General features: G+C 38.9%; 3 protein-coding genes across 5 annotated transcripts in view; 1 reads left to right on the top strand and 2 right to left on the bottom strand.

Annotated features, from left to right (window-relative positions):
* The window catches only part of slc35g2b (solute carrier family 35 member G2b), a 38,849-nt gene extending 31,093 nt beyond the window's left edge, over positions 1-7,756 (bottom strand). For 2 of the 3 annotated variants that reach the window (XM_055150694.1, XM_055150692.1), the window contains exons 1-3: positions 7,070-7,659; positions 6,302-6,429; positions 5,982-6,099 (exon numbers count right to left, since the gene is read on the bottom strand). The gene's annotated coding sequence lies outside the window, so the exon portion shown is untranslated. Of the gene's footprint in view, positions 1-5,981; positions 6,100-6,301; positions 6,430-7,069; positions 7,660-7,709 lie in introns of those variants that run through there. The other variant, XM_055150693.1, reaches the window with a different exon arrangement.
* Positions 7,757-8,388: 632 nt separating this feature from the next.
* On the bottom strand, positions 8,389-12,259 carry LOC110170030 (Golgi reassembly-stacking protein 1-like). The gene is made up of 9 exons (XM_020935651.2): positions 12,072-12,259; positions 11,503-11,583; positions 11,123-11,326; positions 10,551-10,637; positions 10,336-10,466; positions 10,122-10,257; positions 9,939-10,035; positions 9,638-9,763; positions 8,389-9,151 (listed from the first exon to the last, which is right to left on the bottom strand). Exons 1-9 carry the CDS (start codon positions 12,135-12,137, stop codon positions 8,913-8,915), a joined length of 1,167 nt encoding a protein of 388 aa, XP_020791310.1. The 5' UTR covers positions 12,138-12,259; the 3' UTR covers positions 8,389-8,912.
* Positions 12,260-12,804: 545 nt separating this feature from the next.
* On the top strand, positions 12,805-15,044 carry LOC110170022 (elastase-1-like). Its single transcript, XM_020935640.2, has 8 exons — positions 12,805-12,898; positions 12,970-13,064; positions 13,131-13,237; positions 13,313-13,441; positions 13,831-13,967; positions 14,048-14,193; positions 14,791-14,940; positions 15,010-15,044. Exons 1-8 carry the CDS (start codon positions 12,865-12,867, stop codon positions 15,022-15,024), a joined length of 813 nt encoding a protein of 270 aa, XP_020791299.1. The 5' UTR covers positions 12,805-12,864; the 3' UTR covers positions 15,025-15,044.
* The last annotated feature ends 126 nt before the right edge of the window (positions 15,045-15,170 follow it).

The raw sequence follows: 15,170 nt of genomic DNA, 5'->3' as shown, positions 1-15,170 counted from the left end.
AAAAGGTGAGAAGAAAAGAAAACAATACAGGAAGTAGTACTAAAACTAAATATATATACCATCATCACCATGTCATCAGCGGGAACATATTGTGCTTTTGTTGGCTATTAAAATTGTGAAAACTGAGGGTTATTATGTTGGACATTTTAAATCACAACATTCATCTCAAATGAATTAATAAAAGAAACAGGTCAGCTGACTTCCGCCTCAGAAAACTGGTACCCAGTGGGAGCTGATGTCACCATTAACATCATCACAACAAGAACCGTGGAGTTAGTGACACCTCCACCAAGCAAGCAAGTAACAGCTTTTTTCATTGTACCAAAATGACGCAAAGCTGTTATAGTATAAAGTATAAAGATTATTTTAACACACATGAATCATACTTTAACATAATGTATTTTATTATTCTAATCATAACTATTGTGTAATATAGTTTGAGCCCTTGTTTAAATTATGGTTGCAGTTATGGTATTATATATCACATCTACTGCCTGTGTCCAAGGAAGTAATACCAAAAGTAAAGTAAAACCCCCAAAAATATGAATTAAGTTAACTATGTTTTAGTGAAATGAGTCATATGCACTTTAAGGTGTCTGCTCGAGGCAAAAATCCTGTCAGGCTGAGTGGTTTTCCAAAGCTAACCATGTCCGATCATACAACAGCAGTGATTATGACGGATAGATAATGGCGCAGACTCATTGCCGTTCACGGATAGACTAACAGAAAGCTAATAGCATAACAAATGTTCCCAGACTTTACGCCGTTTAAAAAGGCATTCATAATGGGGATGATGGTTGAATTATTAGTGGACTTTTGACAGGAGCAGGACCATTTAGGACAGAGGAGAGGAGCAAAGGCTTTCACACAGCAGGGAAACACATCCTCATTCGCTCTCTCAAAGTAATTACAAAAAAGTGAATCTCAAGGGGAGGAGGGGTATTTGGGTATAGCTCAGCTGTTGTTGCACAGTGTGTCCTGGCCCAGACTGATAACAGGCTTATTTTTACTTTAGTACACAGACAGTTATGTTCTGCACCACCTGAACTGGCCTATTTCATTTGGTGTTCAAAGGTTTGCAGTACTCTGTATTCATTAGACTCTCCTCTGCGGCGATGGGAACATGATTTCACAGAGTTAGAACTGGGGGCTAAAGATCCAAACAAAGAGTAATGTTTACAGGCTGTGAGGCTCAAATCTGTTTTATTTAACCAGCAGCAGCAACAGCAGAAGCAAGTCAAACTACATTATTAATGCATGATGCTGAGGGGGGATTGGGGATACTGTATATATTCTGTATTCTGGGCAATAAGAACTGACCACCACAAACCCCATTCTACTCCAAGAGCCCCTGGCAAATAAACCATCTGTTTAGTACACTGACAATGTTATTACATTTTCTTGTTCAGGTGCACTCTAACATTTCTGATGGGGGACCGTCACCTGCTAATTTCCATGGTGACTGCTATTAGTTTGATTGGAATGTTTCACAGTATGGCATTAAATATATCTTGCTTGCATTTATTTAAGTAAAAGTAGGAAAGCACTCACTTAAATATAAAGCTCCTTCTGACTGGAACAATCTTCCCTCTTTGATTCGCACATTAACTTCTGTCCCTTCATTTAAAAATGCTCTGGTTCAATATTTACAGAACCCACATAATTGTTTTTGATCATTTTGTTGAATTTTGTTGTTCATCTTGTTGTATTTTGTGATTGTCTTTGAACTCTGTTTTAGCTTTTGTGTTTTTTTCTCAAATTAGTTTTATTATGTGTCAAACAGTCAATTGTGAGTGAGTGTATGTGAGTGTGAGTGTGTGAGTGTGTGAGTGTGTGTGAGTGTGTGAGTGAGTGTGTGTGTGTGAGTGTGTGAGTGAGTGTGCGCGTGTGTGTGTGCGTGTGCTGATTTTGTTGTTTTGATACTTATTTGAATTTATGCATCCTACTGTCTGCACTACTGTATCTGTCTTTTGTTGTTATATTTATGAGGATCCCCTCGAAAAAGAGATGGCGAGACATCTCAAGGGGCTTATCCTCCAAAGAAATTTTTTAAAATCTAAATTCAAAGTGTTTTAGTGCTGGTAAAAATACCTTGAAAAAGATGCATTCACTATGAGTAGGGTTGTCTCACCTCTTACTGATTTGGTCTGGAAGAGTCCCTCGCGTGTATCCATGTAGACAGATAGTGTTAATTCCATACTGTGGAGCATTCCAGCCAAAGCATATCTTAAAAGCATTATAGAGAAACTTGTATACTCAAATACTATTTAAATACTCATTAATTCTTTACATTTGAAAAACATACCTGGGTAACTCCCTAGTCGCGTTCATGGGGGCACTTCAGATTCCATTTCCATTTGACTTTACGTTGGAAAATTGTCACCCCTCTTTCTGTAACTGCTGCTGTGCTGTGAGCTTTGTCAATTTGGTCTTAAAATGTTCACATTAACTCATTTTACATAATCCTGGTGTTTTTATTTAGTTGTTTTGTCCGTAAATAAATTCCTATTCCTAATATGGACTTGGCTCTAAAAAATAACTGCATCGTGAACTTCATTTGACTGGAGCTAAACACTATGGGTGACGTCACACTCCCTTAGTCCAGTTCTGCTGAAAACCTGATTTGGAAACACTTTTAAAGACCCCAAGACACAAATTAATCACACAGTTTAATTATACTTCTCCACACCTAATATATATATAAAAACACTAAGGTATTATAATTTACATCACACTCAAAACACCCAACCCCAACTGGAGTTCACTCTCTCTCCTCTCCTCCTCATCCATCTGCACACCTCTGATAGTTGCTGCTGCATCTACATTTATTACACGCCTGAGCCACCACCGAGTCTAATCCTTCTCCCCTGCGCCGTGAAATGCCGCCTCCATGTTTCAAAAATATAAAAACAGAGGAATTGCTGACGGTTCATCTTTGGCACCTAGTGCACCTCTGTGGCTGCAAGCTAGTTCAGCTCTTCCCAGACTAAGACATGAGCAGAGTGACACGCACACTGTCACGGCCATATGGAGCACCATTCGGGCTGATTGAAGGGGCCACAATTGGAAATAAGTGGCCAGGCTGTTTGTGGAAGTGTGCCATAAATCAAGTGACTCATAGTTTTATCGATTCACTCATTTTCTAGCATTTTTTTCCCAGGCACAGAACAAAAAGGGTTATTCTTGCTATAGTTTCTGCCATAAAAAAATCTGTCTAAATAGGGATTTATAGACTGTATGCGGATGCCTAGGAGGCTATACAGTCTAATTCAATGTCTCTGTGAAAGTTCTAAGCATTGAAAAACATTTGGTTGTATCAGAAAGGGCATCCAGATTAAACTACATAATATACAAATTAGAGCAAGATTGCCCTCAAAATATGTAAGTGGTTTCAAAAATCATCCTATATAAATGACATGAAAACATAATATTTCACATATAATGCTGCAAGATGTAACTTATCCAGCAGAGGACTCTCAAAAGCTTAGGCATATTCCATTTTATCGCCCAATCCTAGAAATGTGCCCTCCTTCGTGGCCACTGTAATGATGTGTAATGCAGTGATGTGCGTGTTTATTAAAGTTGACTGAGTGGGAGGACCAAAGCACTGTGTACATACCCTGTGGACCATGGGTAAGTGGTACATGAAGTAAACTGCAGGAGACAGAGCCCCATAGGCTCAGAACCAGGGCTTCGTGGTACTGGAGATGTCACTGCAAATATGTCACATACTGAGGAGAACAGCAGGGACTCTGCTGACTGTGCTTCTCACATCCACTCACATTTACAGAAAATGCCAAAAACATTTCTGTGAGGGATGCTTTCATCCAACCAAAAGGGTTTCCTCGAAGTCACACATATAAATCTTGGCTATGGCACTCGCCTCACAAAAAGTGTGTGGAGTGGAGTTTGCATCCATCTTCTCGTGTCTGGGTGGGTTTCATAAGGGCATCACTTTCCCCCAAAAAACATTTACTAAAACCAAAATCCACCAGCTCAGGGAGCACTGATAAAATACAAGCTCAAAATCTGAAGATGGGTCCCACATGTAGAGGACAGATTTGTTTATACTGTCATGTGGTGACTCAGTTCCTCTCTGTTTAATACAACAATACAACTATGCTCAAACACAGACACCTATCCCCACCCACTGCTCTTGTTGGCCAACTTCCATCACGCTCTGAGTGAGTGACACGTGGATTTAACCAATCAAAGTGAAGTGATTATTATTGTTCTGACTTTGTTATATCTTATGCATTTGCAAATACAAGATGCCAATATTGTGTTAATACATTTCTAAATCATAATGTATAGGGTCCTTGTTGTGCGAAAACATTTGTTCCCATACCTAATTGATCCTTTGATCCCATTTTTGGACAAAGTAATCAAAGAACTAGCAAAGCAACCTAATTATTAGATAACTTCCTTTCATATGCTCCTTAGCACAGGTAAAAAGGGACAAAGACAGACCACTAAATAGATTAATGGAGACAGCCTGATCATAATTAAGAATCTGTTTACAAATAAGTCTCTCCACTGCATTAATTACTTTCCTTGGGAATAAATGTAATATAGATTATGAGAAGCTAACCTACAAACACAAATCTAATGAGGCTTGGATTCATTTTGGTTCCTATTCTGGTGCATGTGTGGGAGTCTCAGGAGCAGATGGTAGACTTGACGTAGTGGGGCCATTCTGACAGCGATCAGTGCGGCCAGCTCCTCTGCCTGGACCAATGACAATTAGTGCTACAGGAAATAAAGCAGGACGCCCTCAGCTCACCTCCTGATTGGCTGCTGTGTCCCATCCTCTCTGTCTCTGTCCTCTTTTGTCACGCGGAAATGAGTACAAATGGAGCAGAGGAGAAGGGGCAGCTAGGAGCACCACCAAGCTTTCCACAAGAATTAGATTAGTAATTGTGACTACATACTTCACATTAGCGGTAACTGAAAGGAGCAAAGTGGAATTTGCAGCACAGGCAAATTGAAATTCTACTTTTAGCATTTAATTAAAAGAGAAAAATTATGTTTTTATATATTATAATTATACCGTTTAATCAACACTGACTTGTAATTATAAGGAAAGATAGAGATCTAAAAATTACCTAATCTAGTTATTTAATCAAAGCAGACTTCATCCAAACCATTTATTTGCCTCAAACCACAAAATAAATGTATAATAAAAAGTACACCCATATTGATAGTAGGGTTGTCAATAGTATCGAAAATCAGATATTAATTCATACCAAAACTAGTATTGAAACTAAGTATTGGTACTAAAATGTCACATTCAGAAGGGCAGAAATGAACTTTTCCTGAATAGATTTAGAATGATGGTGAGTTGTATCAGAACAAGTGCAAGACCCATGAACCAATATGGAACCTACCTGGACAACAGATTACACAAATATCAATCCACATTGTAAAATGAGAAAGTAAATAAAGAGTGCATTTTATCATTGTGGTATCAGAATTGGTATTGAGTATGGAGTCTTAGTATCGAAACGAATCTGAAATTTTAGTATCTTGACAGCACTAACTGACAGTAAAGTTAACATTATTGCTGCTATATCTACACTAGAGCTAATACTCTTGATACTATACTCAACTTTTATTAATAACTACTTCTGCTCCTAATTATTTTACTCTTACTTTCTAGCCTATTAATTCATACAACAATGATTTAACTAGCCCTATTACAAACTCAAACTACAGTTCAAATATTGACTATAATAAATATTTTTCACTTTTGTGCTTGTTGTCAAAGTCATGTTTTACTTTGGAGGTTGTGCTCATGTGCTTTGAGCTACATTCTAACAAATTGATTAAAAGTGATATCCCTCCATCTCAAACAATATAACAGCAGGAGACCACCACATGGGTCGAAAACAACTTCGTAATGAGTTTAGGCCCCTTGCGGTGCTGCTGTTATGAATGTAATTATGCTGTGTACATCTTTGGTCCAGCACACGGGCACTTACCCAGATTATTCTCTGCTTGCGTTGGGATCACCGCGGAGAAAGCGGCTTGACGCCCGGCAGGCAAACACAGCTCCGAGCCATCGCACTTCCTAATATAGGACGCATCACACCAAGAGATCTGTGATTGGGGTGGGAGGGTGACAAAAACACAAGAGGAAATAGAAGTCTGTTAATGCGTATGGGATTAGTGCTGGCAAATGAATGCAAAGTGGGTGGATTAACATGCTAAAAGCTTGTTTGGGGATCATGCACAAAAAGTGGCCATTATTTCACAACATGCTCTAAAATACTAATTTGGTTACAATTAAATGTTGTTTCACCTTTTCTTCTTGGAAATAGTTTAGCAGGAAATTTGTCAATGTCTGTGATGATCAGACTTTTCATGTTGTTGTGCCCTTAGGTAAAACACTGACTGGTTTCAGCGGTGACTTGCCTGCAGTGGTAACCTCTGAAAAAAAATGGACCAAAGTGAAACAAGACTCAGCTAAAGTGTTTAAGATGAAACAAACAAACTTGGATGACTCAGTCTCTCTACACGAAATGGCTCTTTGTTGCCACATATTACAGAGGCTGCTGAGTGGAAGCTTCTTGAGCAGTGTTTTCTGGAGGGTTTGATCAGTGACAGTGGGGCGTCCAGTGGCACCTGCTGATTTTTCCTGCTCACCATATTAGCAGTGCTCAGTGTTTTGAGTTCAGCCCACACAAGGAAATATCTCTTGTACATGTATACTAAATGTAATGTATTTTTATGTATAGGCCTACTACTAATCAATCTCATACACTAGACTTATTGAATGCTATAGTCCTATGCAGTGAATGCTAGGCAGTGTGAGTCTCAAAACAGTTACAAAGTTTGCTTATTTCTTCATTTTGGCCACATACAACTTAAGAGATAGGCCCACACATTAGGCCAATCCTGTACATAGCCAATTTAGTTAAGAGAGCTACATTTTATAGGCCTAATGAACCCTAATTCTAAGATATTAGTAATTCAATAGACTGTGCACGATTATATGTCCATCTTAATTATGTTATTATCGCATCTTTCTTTTAATTGTGTGGAATTGTTGCTGATAAAACAAACACACCTTTTTAATCATTATGATAATTCCCTCCTCTCCGCCTCTCTCTGTGTGTCTCTCCCGCGCACGCTGCTTTGGTGCCTGCCTGGCCTCCATCAGAGACGAGCCTCCTTCTCTTTTTTTCCCCTTTTTCTCTCCCTCTCTCTATAACTCTCTAACTCAGAGACGAGCCTCCTTCTGTCTGTCTCTCTCTCCCGCTCTCTTCTTCTCGCTTACTTATTTTCACTCTCCCTTAATCTCCCTCTCTTTCTCACTCTCTGGAGACTTGAGCTAAAGCTGAGTTGACAAGTGGGTTCAGCTGCGTCACACTCCTTTCAAACTGTGTCCGGAAAACACGAAAAAATCATGTGCCCGAGGTGTGCCTTTTGCACTTTTGGATTGGATCCTGCAGCTTCTGGCAGACACCGCCTATGCCACCAGTGCACGCCACCGCTGTCTCACTCTAAAACTGATCTCAAAATCAGATTTACCCGTGTGATAAATGCTAATTCCCCATAACAAGATATAGCCTACTAGACAAACACTTCAGTCTAACGCGCAGAGTCTTATATTAACGCAGAGCGCACAGAGACTTCTAAATCTTCATCCTCGCAGGATCCTCATCAGTCAGGTGTGTCAACACAAAGCTCCGTAGAGCACCACTCACTCTCGGCTGGATCAAGTCAAGCCCCTCCGCCTCTCACGTTTCCTACCCCGCCTCAGCTCAGACTCTGCCGCCTTTCCCCGGTGCCCATCCCCCCTCGGCTACTGCTGACTCTGAGGAGGAGTGCCTTGCTAAATAATTGAGGCATATTCCCCTCTGCTGGCTGGGGTTTCTCTACATTTTTGGCTCTTTTTTCAGATTTAGGAGAGAGACAGTTTCAAATATTCTGACGTCACTTTCCGCTTCATTCCATATAGACTTCTTGATAGGCCTATTGATGGTGTGCTACATGGCCTACTCAAAACTAGGATAACTATTTGTCATATACAATTTCATTATGAAATTTAGCATTTACTTGTGATGATTGTGGTTTTGATGAATATTTATTAAAAGTCATAATTATTGACGACTTTAGCAACAATGTAAGTGAAAATTTAACACTTCAGACATGTTATAATGTCTGAAGTGAGACAAAAGTGTAAATACTGCGGTTTGTTGTTTCATTAATAAGAATGATGTAATGAGCTAATTTTGAACACATTTGGGAATGAGTGCCTTGGGGAGTCTTGTTTGTTGTTTTGTTGAGGGATTTGCTGCCATCTGCTGTCTAAATAGGAGAATGCACTGTCAAACGTCATCTAGAGCCTAACTATGATATGATCTGCCACTCAAGAAACGCAGATTTGAGGAAGAGAAAGCAAATTATTTATTCTACTATCCTGAGAAGTATTATTTAGTTTGACTAAACAACTTTAAAACAAATAAATGAAAATCAGCATTACAAATCAACAAACAAACAAACTTAAATTATTAACATGAACTTTCAACCATTACGCTTTTAACATGGTGCACCGTATTTTTAAACAATAAATCCCTCCTGCCATAAATTTTGCATCATAATACAAATATGAACATAACTTTTAAAAATACGTCAGTGTTTTAACCTTCTCGACATTCTTCATGAGCCTCAAGCTAGCAGCATATATTTTAGGCTTTTTAGTGCAAACTTAGATTCAAACTAAAATCACAGGTAAGAACATTTTAAAACGACATTAATCTTGCATGATACGTAACATCCCTTGACATAATGGCTTTATAGAGGTCCTAGCATGAAGCAGTGACACTTGCATATAATAAAAACGTGTAAAAGAAAAAGATACCAATTAAAAGCTTATTTAGTGTGCTATATTATTTATAGTAGTTTTGTTAATTGTCTGAATCTACAGTGTTCAAGTCTTGTTCAGTTTGATCTGGCGTGGATGGCTCAGATTGCACCTCAGGGAGACACAGTGCCTCTTTAGTGGGAGTGGGTATACCCAGCTCATCCGGACCTTCTGTGCTCGGTGCAATGCTGTCACCCACATTTAAGGGTTCCTCTGTTCCCTGGAGGTCTGGCTGCTCGTCCTTCTCTGGAGATGAAGGTCTTGGATCAGATGAGAAGTTTTCTATGATATAAGCAAGAGAAAGAGTTAAAATCCATCAATCCATTTTCTCCCACTAATCTAGGGTCATGGGGGGAACAGTCTAAGCAATGACTTCCAGCCTTCCCTCACCCCAGACACTTCCTCTACCTCCTAAATAAATTATAGGCTTATTCTAATAGGGGTCAATACATGTAATACTTGGATTCAACAACTTAAATTTATGTTTTTGGACAACTGAAGGGAGCTAAGAAAGAAGTAGCCCATGTTCATATTACAGATTACAGATTTAGTGCAATTAGTAAGATTAAAAATAGAATTTAAAAATGCGTGAAGGTCATAACTAACAACTCACCGTGCCACAAAACCCAGTTATCTTAAACAGTAATTTCAAAAATATAAATATATTGTTGGTTTTATAGGTAGGTAGGTAGTGCTTATTGCAGCTATTATGAGCGAAGGCATTCACTAACATGTTGGCAGTTGATCATATACTGTATTTGCTCTTACCAAGGCTTAACTGATCACAGGAATCTGCATCTCCATAATTTGCAAACATTGAGCTGTTCCCCATGTGACCGGTGGATGCCATCTCTGATACATCTGGGGTTGTCACTTCAGGCAGGTTGGTCGTGTCTATTATTGACAAAACATTTGAAAAGTTTGCTATTCTTTTGTAACATCACTGCAAAACTTGTTACTTGCAGCATCTCTTTCTCATATTGGTATGCCAGCTGAGCAAAAACAAAATAGGGCCATCCATGTTTTCTATTCAGTCTTTTTTAAGTAATAGCCACAATACGTGTCTTACCAGAAGTTGTGTTTTGATCCATTGTAAGAGGTAGATTGAGGTCTTGCACAGCTTCTTTAATCTGACTCAGGTCGATTTCGCTGATATTAGAAGGCACCTGCAACACAGATATGTATTTTTCTTATCCATCAAATCGGCAGATATTTTTACATTAAAAGATCAGATATTTCTTACTGTAGGTACCTCTGATTGGTTGTGAGAAACAGGCTCTACATCCTCTGTGACATTCTTCTGCATTATGTGTTCATCTTCTGACTTTGGTTGAATTGGGTGAGTTGGGATCCGGTGCAAATAGCCGTAGCCAATGCCACAACCTAAGCTAAATAAAAGCACAATGTGATAAGATAAATATAAATACGATGGTAGAATGAATATTGTAATTAAATAAAATCCTTACCTTCCCTCTCCTCCCCATGCACCATTTGGAGTCACCACCACTTCTCTGCATTGCTCAGTTTGTATGTTATACACAAGCAGTTTTAGAGGTTTTCCTTCATTGGCTTCAATTAAAGAGTAGAAATCCTCAGACTATAAGAGAAATTGCTATCCTTAATGCAAACTTCTACTTAAATTGTCACATTTTAATAAACAAGTTTAGTTGCAGAAGCTTACCTCCTGCAACACCTGGTCAGCTCCCACAATATAGTCATCAAAGGCAATAAGGCCAGCCAAGGCAGCAGGTGAATTTTCTTCTACATCCTGCAAATGTATGGTTAATGTGTTTTTAACAAGTTACAACATTTTGCCCAAGATTACTTAATTTATGCATACTGATGGGCCAGAACATGGTGTGGGTGGTAAATATCCAGATAAAAATAGTCACATAATGTTATGTCAGTCCAACACAAATGTGCAAAAACATGTCTTTAAGAATATTAGATCAGAATCAAATTACTTTTAAATGTATCCACAAATTTCTAGAAATATCCCTTCATACCATGATTATTTGATAGTTTGTAACATATTTTTCACATTTAATAGGCTTTACTGTATTTGCAGCAGTTTTTTGAAAATGAAATTTAGATTTATGTAGCTTCAAAACAACACTCACAGTATTATTTGTGTTTTGACAATCTGCCCACCTGTAGTCAGTATGGCCAAAAGAGCTACCTCTTTGTAATGGCATCATTTGTTTTAGTGAGTTGATTATACATCATTATGGTGTGTGTAATCGTGAGTCTTACCAGGACATGCCATACGTTCTCGTTGGCCCCCTCGAAGCTGCAGAAGCGGACACTAGCGCCCAGCAGACCCTGGCCTCCCCACATGTTACTGGGCGTCACCTCCAGCTCTCTCACCCTCTGGGTTTTGGAGTTGTACACTTCAAGTTTGACAGCTTTCTCCACATTGGCTTTTAGTAGGTCTTTCAGTAAATCACTTTCTTTATTCTAAAAAAATAAAAAATAAATAAATAAATTATGAACTTTATATTAGCATACACGATGCTCCCAGAGTTTTGTTTACTAATTTCAAAACTTTTTATCAGATGTTGGGTTTATATCAGATGTTATAATATATGATAAAAGGTTTGACAGACAGCTCTTGATTCTAGTCTCACACTCACTAGTCTGGTGTTGCCAATAGAGAGAATGAAGTCAAAGAAAGGCTCCAGACCCGCCTTCAGCGCAGGAGAATCCTGTTGAACCTGGAAAAACAAGATCCACCATACAGGTTTGATTGGATTACGGTGGACACGAAAAATGAACAGTGTCGCCCCCCTGTGTCGCAACTCGTCATTACGCATGCAAGAAACCCGGATCCTCGAATTGGAATCCTGCTCTGCTCTGCTCAGATTGTGTTCATTCAAACAGCTAAAATTACATTACTTTATTTACCAACAGTAAATGATAATAATTCCCAGTAAAGCGCCTCTAACAGGGAACGTACCTTAATGCCACCTCATCACATGCCGATTATAATAGAGACCATGAGTTTCACATAATTCAACATTTATTTTCTACAACAATCCCTTATTAGAGCTTTTGGCCACATATCAGTAGGTATATCAAGTAAGACGTCGCAGGTGTATTACAACAACATAATTATTATGCTGTAAACACGCACATCCACGTTACCAAAGGACGTTACGCGTGATCCGGGTGCGGACATTATCTTGACCTCCTTCAAACTTACCCCATGGACGTGGTAGCCGCTGTTTGCCCCCGAGTCCAGCAAAAACGAGCTTTGTGACAGCCCCATTGTCTTACACTGTTATAACAATACCAGCAAGACGTGGCCGAGGTAGTTGGCAGCACGCATCACTAGTGGTATGCGATTTATGGCTACTAGCAGCGCCCGTAGCAGAAAGACTAGCTGTCAAATGCAGGCGGTAAGACCTGAGTAATAAATAAGGATACCAGAAACATCGAACTCGATTCGACCACATGTAGGCCTATGTCAAGCAAGATAACATCGATCATTATGAGGTATCATGTAAAGAAACCATTAACAACACAGTGTTGTTGTAATATTATTATTACGCATGGATAGAGATTATTTATAGGCGTTTGATTTGAGTTTTGGGAAGGAATTTTGTGCCCACATGTGGCTTTGCTGACTTTGGAAACAAAGTAGGAACATCTGTGTTTTTCCCAGGAGTGATAACAGAAAAAAAACATGTAGGTCTGTTATGTTCCATTGATTTTAAAACATTAGTAAATTGTGATTAATGATGGTTAGAAAATTGATGCTGGGTACTCATTCCCTCAAAATGACTAAAATTATATATTTTTTAAAAAAAAAAAGGAAAATCTACATTTCTACTCAGGTGTCATTGGTATTAGACCAATAGATCTGTAGCTCATGATGTCATGTCTTCTTATTTTGTGTTTGGCTTTCATCCATTGCTTATATTGGCAGAACACTTGCATCAATCTTAGCTGGTATATATAGGCCTAGTTCAACACAGGTTTATCCAATCTTCACAATGATTTGGTGTGTGGCTTTCATATTTTGCTTTGGTAAGCTTGCTTTAATGACTCTTCATTTATTTGATTTCTTTTTACACTATATTCTTTTGCTTTTTTTGTAGGGCTCGTCAGGGCAGAGACTCCCTTTGACTTTAGAGTGCACAATAACAGGGTGATAGGGGGCAGTAATGCTAAACCACATGTCTGGAAGTGGCAGGTATGGTCTAAACTAAACAGGCGCTTTTATAAGTTTGAATATGTTTTAATCTTTCTGGTTCTCCAGGTGTCTCTGCAGCTAGATTCTAACAATGATGGCTCATACTTTCACATCTGTGGTGGTAGTCTTGTGGACACGTTTCATGTTCTAACCGCGGCTCACTGTATCCTCAGGTTGGCTCTGAAAAATTAAAAAGTTGCATTTAAAGAGATACACTTTAGGGACTTTGTGTACTGTGTTCTTTCTAGCTCAAATCCTCAGCAGTACAGAGCGGTGGTGGGTGAGTATAACTTGGACCGCTTTGAGGGCACTGAGCAGTTCCTCCGTGTGCACAGTATTTTTGTGCATCCTCATTGGAATGGAGACCTTGCCCTTGGGTAACGTTAAAGCACATATTAGTATAAAGGTTCACTGTGTAACTTTTTCTGGTGAAGAGTCTGTCACCATTGTTGTGTCACTCTGGAAATGTTGCTTTGCCTGAGCCTCACTTCAGCTGTGTGGCATCAAACATTTCTATTTCCATAGAGACACATTACAGTGCTTTTTTTTTTTCAAATCAATAAAACTGTAGCCTATATGAGTAGAAGACAAACAGATCAATTTTATCTCATCCTCTGTAATCTTTCACAAAAAAACAGCCTCTCCATTGGACAAGTAAATTACAGACCTCCAACAGAAAAGTTACTTAGTGTACCTTTTACAGTCTTACAGAACTATCTTATAATCCTTGAAATTAGAATGTTTTTGTTTGTTTGTTTCACTTTAGCAATGATATTGCTGTTTTGAGACTGGCTGATTCCCCATATGACAATGGTTATATTGGGATTGCCAATCTGCCTTATTCAGGAGACACACTGCCTAATGGCTTTGAGTGCTTTATCACTGGCTGGGGTCTTACAGACTGTGAGTTTATAAACTGATAAATAAAAACAATATGGAAGTGTATTAGAGATTTAAATAATGAAGTACTTTCTTGTTTGCAGTTGCAGGCAGTATTCCGGACATCTTGCAGGAGGCGCCCATCCTCGTGGTGGAGCACTCGGTGTGCTCTCAGCCTGACTGGTGGGGCAGTCTGGTTCTGGAGACCATGGTCTGTGCTGGAGGAGATGGGCTCATTTCAGGATGCCAGGTGTTTGTTTTAATGTTAAATGTGCAATGCATAACAAATGTTACAGCATGTTAATAGGTTGTGTTCAACTTTCGTGAATGCCTTCAGTTTAAAACTGGGCATGAGGACAAATCAGAATTCTATGGTAGAAATCGCTGTTTAACTTTTAGGTGGCAGATTTGTTGACTTGGTTTATGGTTAATATCACTGTAATTACTGGACTTAGTCACATGCAACAACAACTGGCACCACGTCAATCTCTTAGCACAAAGGAACTGAGGTGAAATTACTTTAACAGTGTCAGAAAGTGATGACATTCAACCCCAAATTTCAATTTATTGTCAAATGAAAGGACTTAGTTATGGCAGCTTAGTTTGTAGAGCCAATTTCAAACAATAAGTGTAATTGTCATCATGTGTGGTTGTTTTGTCTTGATATTTCTTTCAAAAATCTCCCTCAGAATTATGCCTCTGCCCTCCATCTGAAATTATGAAAACAAACTACTGTTTTATCACATTTTCTGATCACATATCCAAAAGCAAGCTGTTATTATGGTGTGATTAATAGTAGTTCATTGTTGTGTAACTGGCATTTTACCATCCTGCTTCTGTGTCCCAGGGTGACTCTGGCGGTCCCCTGAACTGTTACACTGACGGGGCCTGGAGGGTCCATGGTGTGGTCAGTTATGGTCCTGCCGGCATGTGCAACCAGCTGCGCAAACCCACGGTCTTCACCAGAGTGTCTTCTTTCATTGACTGGATAAATTTGGTATGCATTAAAATCAAATATTTAAGATACATTTGTAGCAAGTTTTTAATATTTTATTTTGGATTTCAGGTGATGTATACTTAAGTTCATCATTTTGAACCCATCAATAAAATTATAATATTTTTAATTGTCTTTTTTTTTTTTTGTACCACACCTATTAGTATAGGCTTTTTTAGGCTCAAGAAGCTAAGTGAATGTGAGTCCAGCTGTCATGAAAGCTCGACTGCTTA

The sequence above is a fragment of the Boleophthalmus pectinirostris genome, unplaced genomic scaffold, assembly GCF_026225935.1.
Source record: "Boleophthalmus pectinirostris isolate CB_2022bp ecotype Guang Dong unplaced genomic scaffold, ASM2622593v1 HiC_scaffold_15, whole genome shotgun sequence".
NCBI lineage: Eukaryota > Metazoa > Chordata > Actinopteri > Gobiiformes > Gobiidae > Boleophthalmus > Boleophthalmus pectinirostris.
The sequence above is the reverse complement of the archived record's forward strand: the minus strand, read 5'-3'. Positions and strand labels throughout refer to the sequence as shown.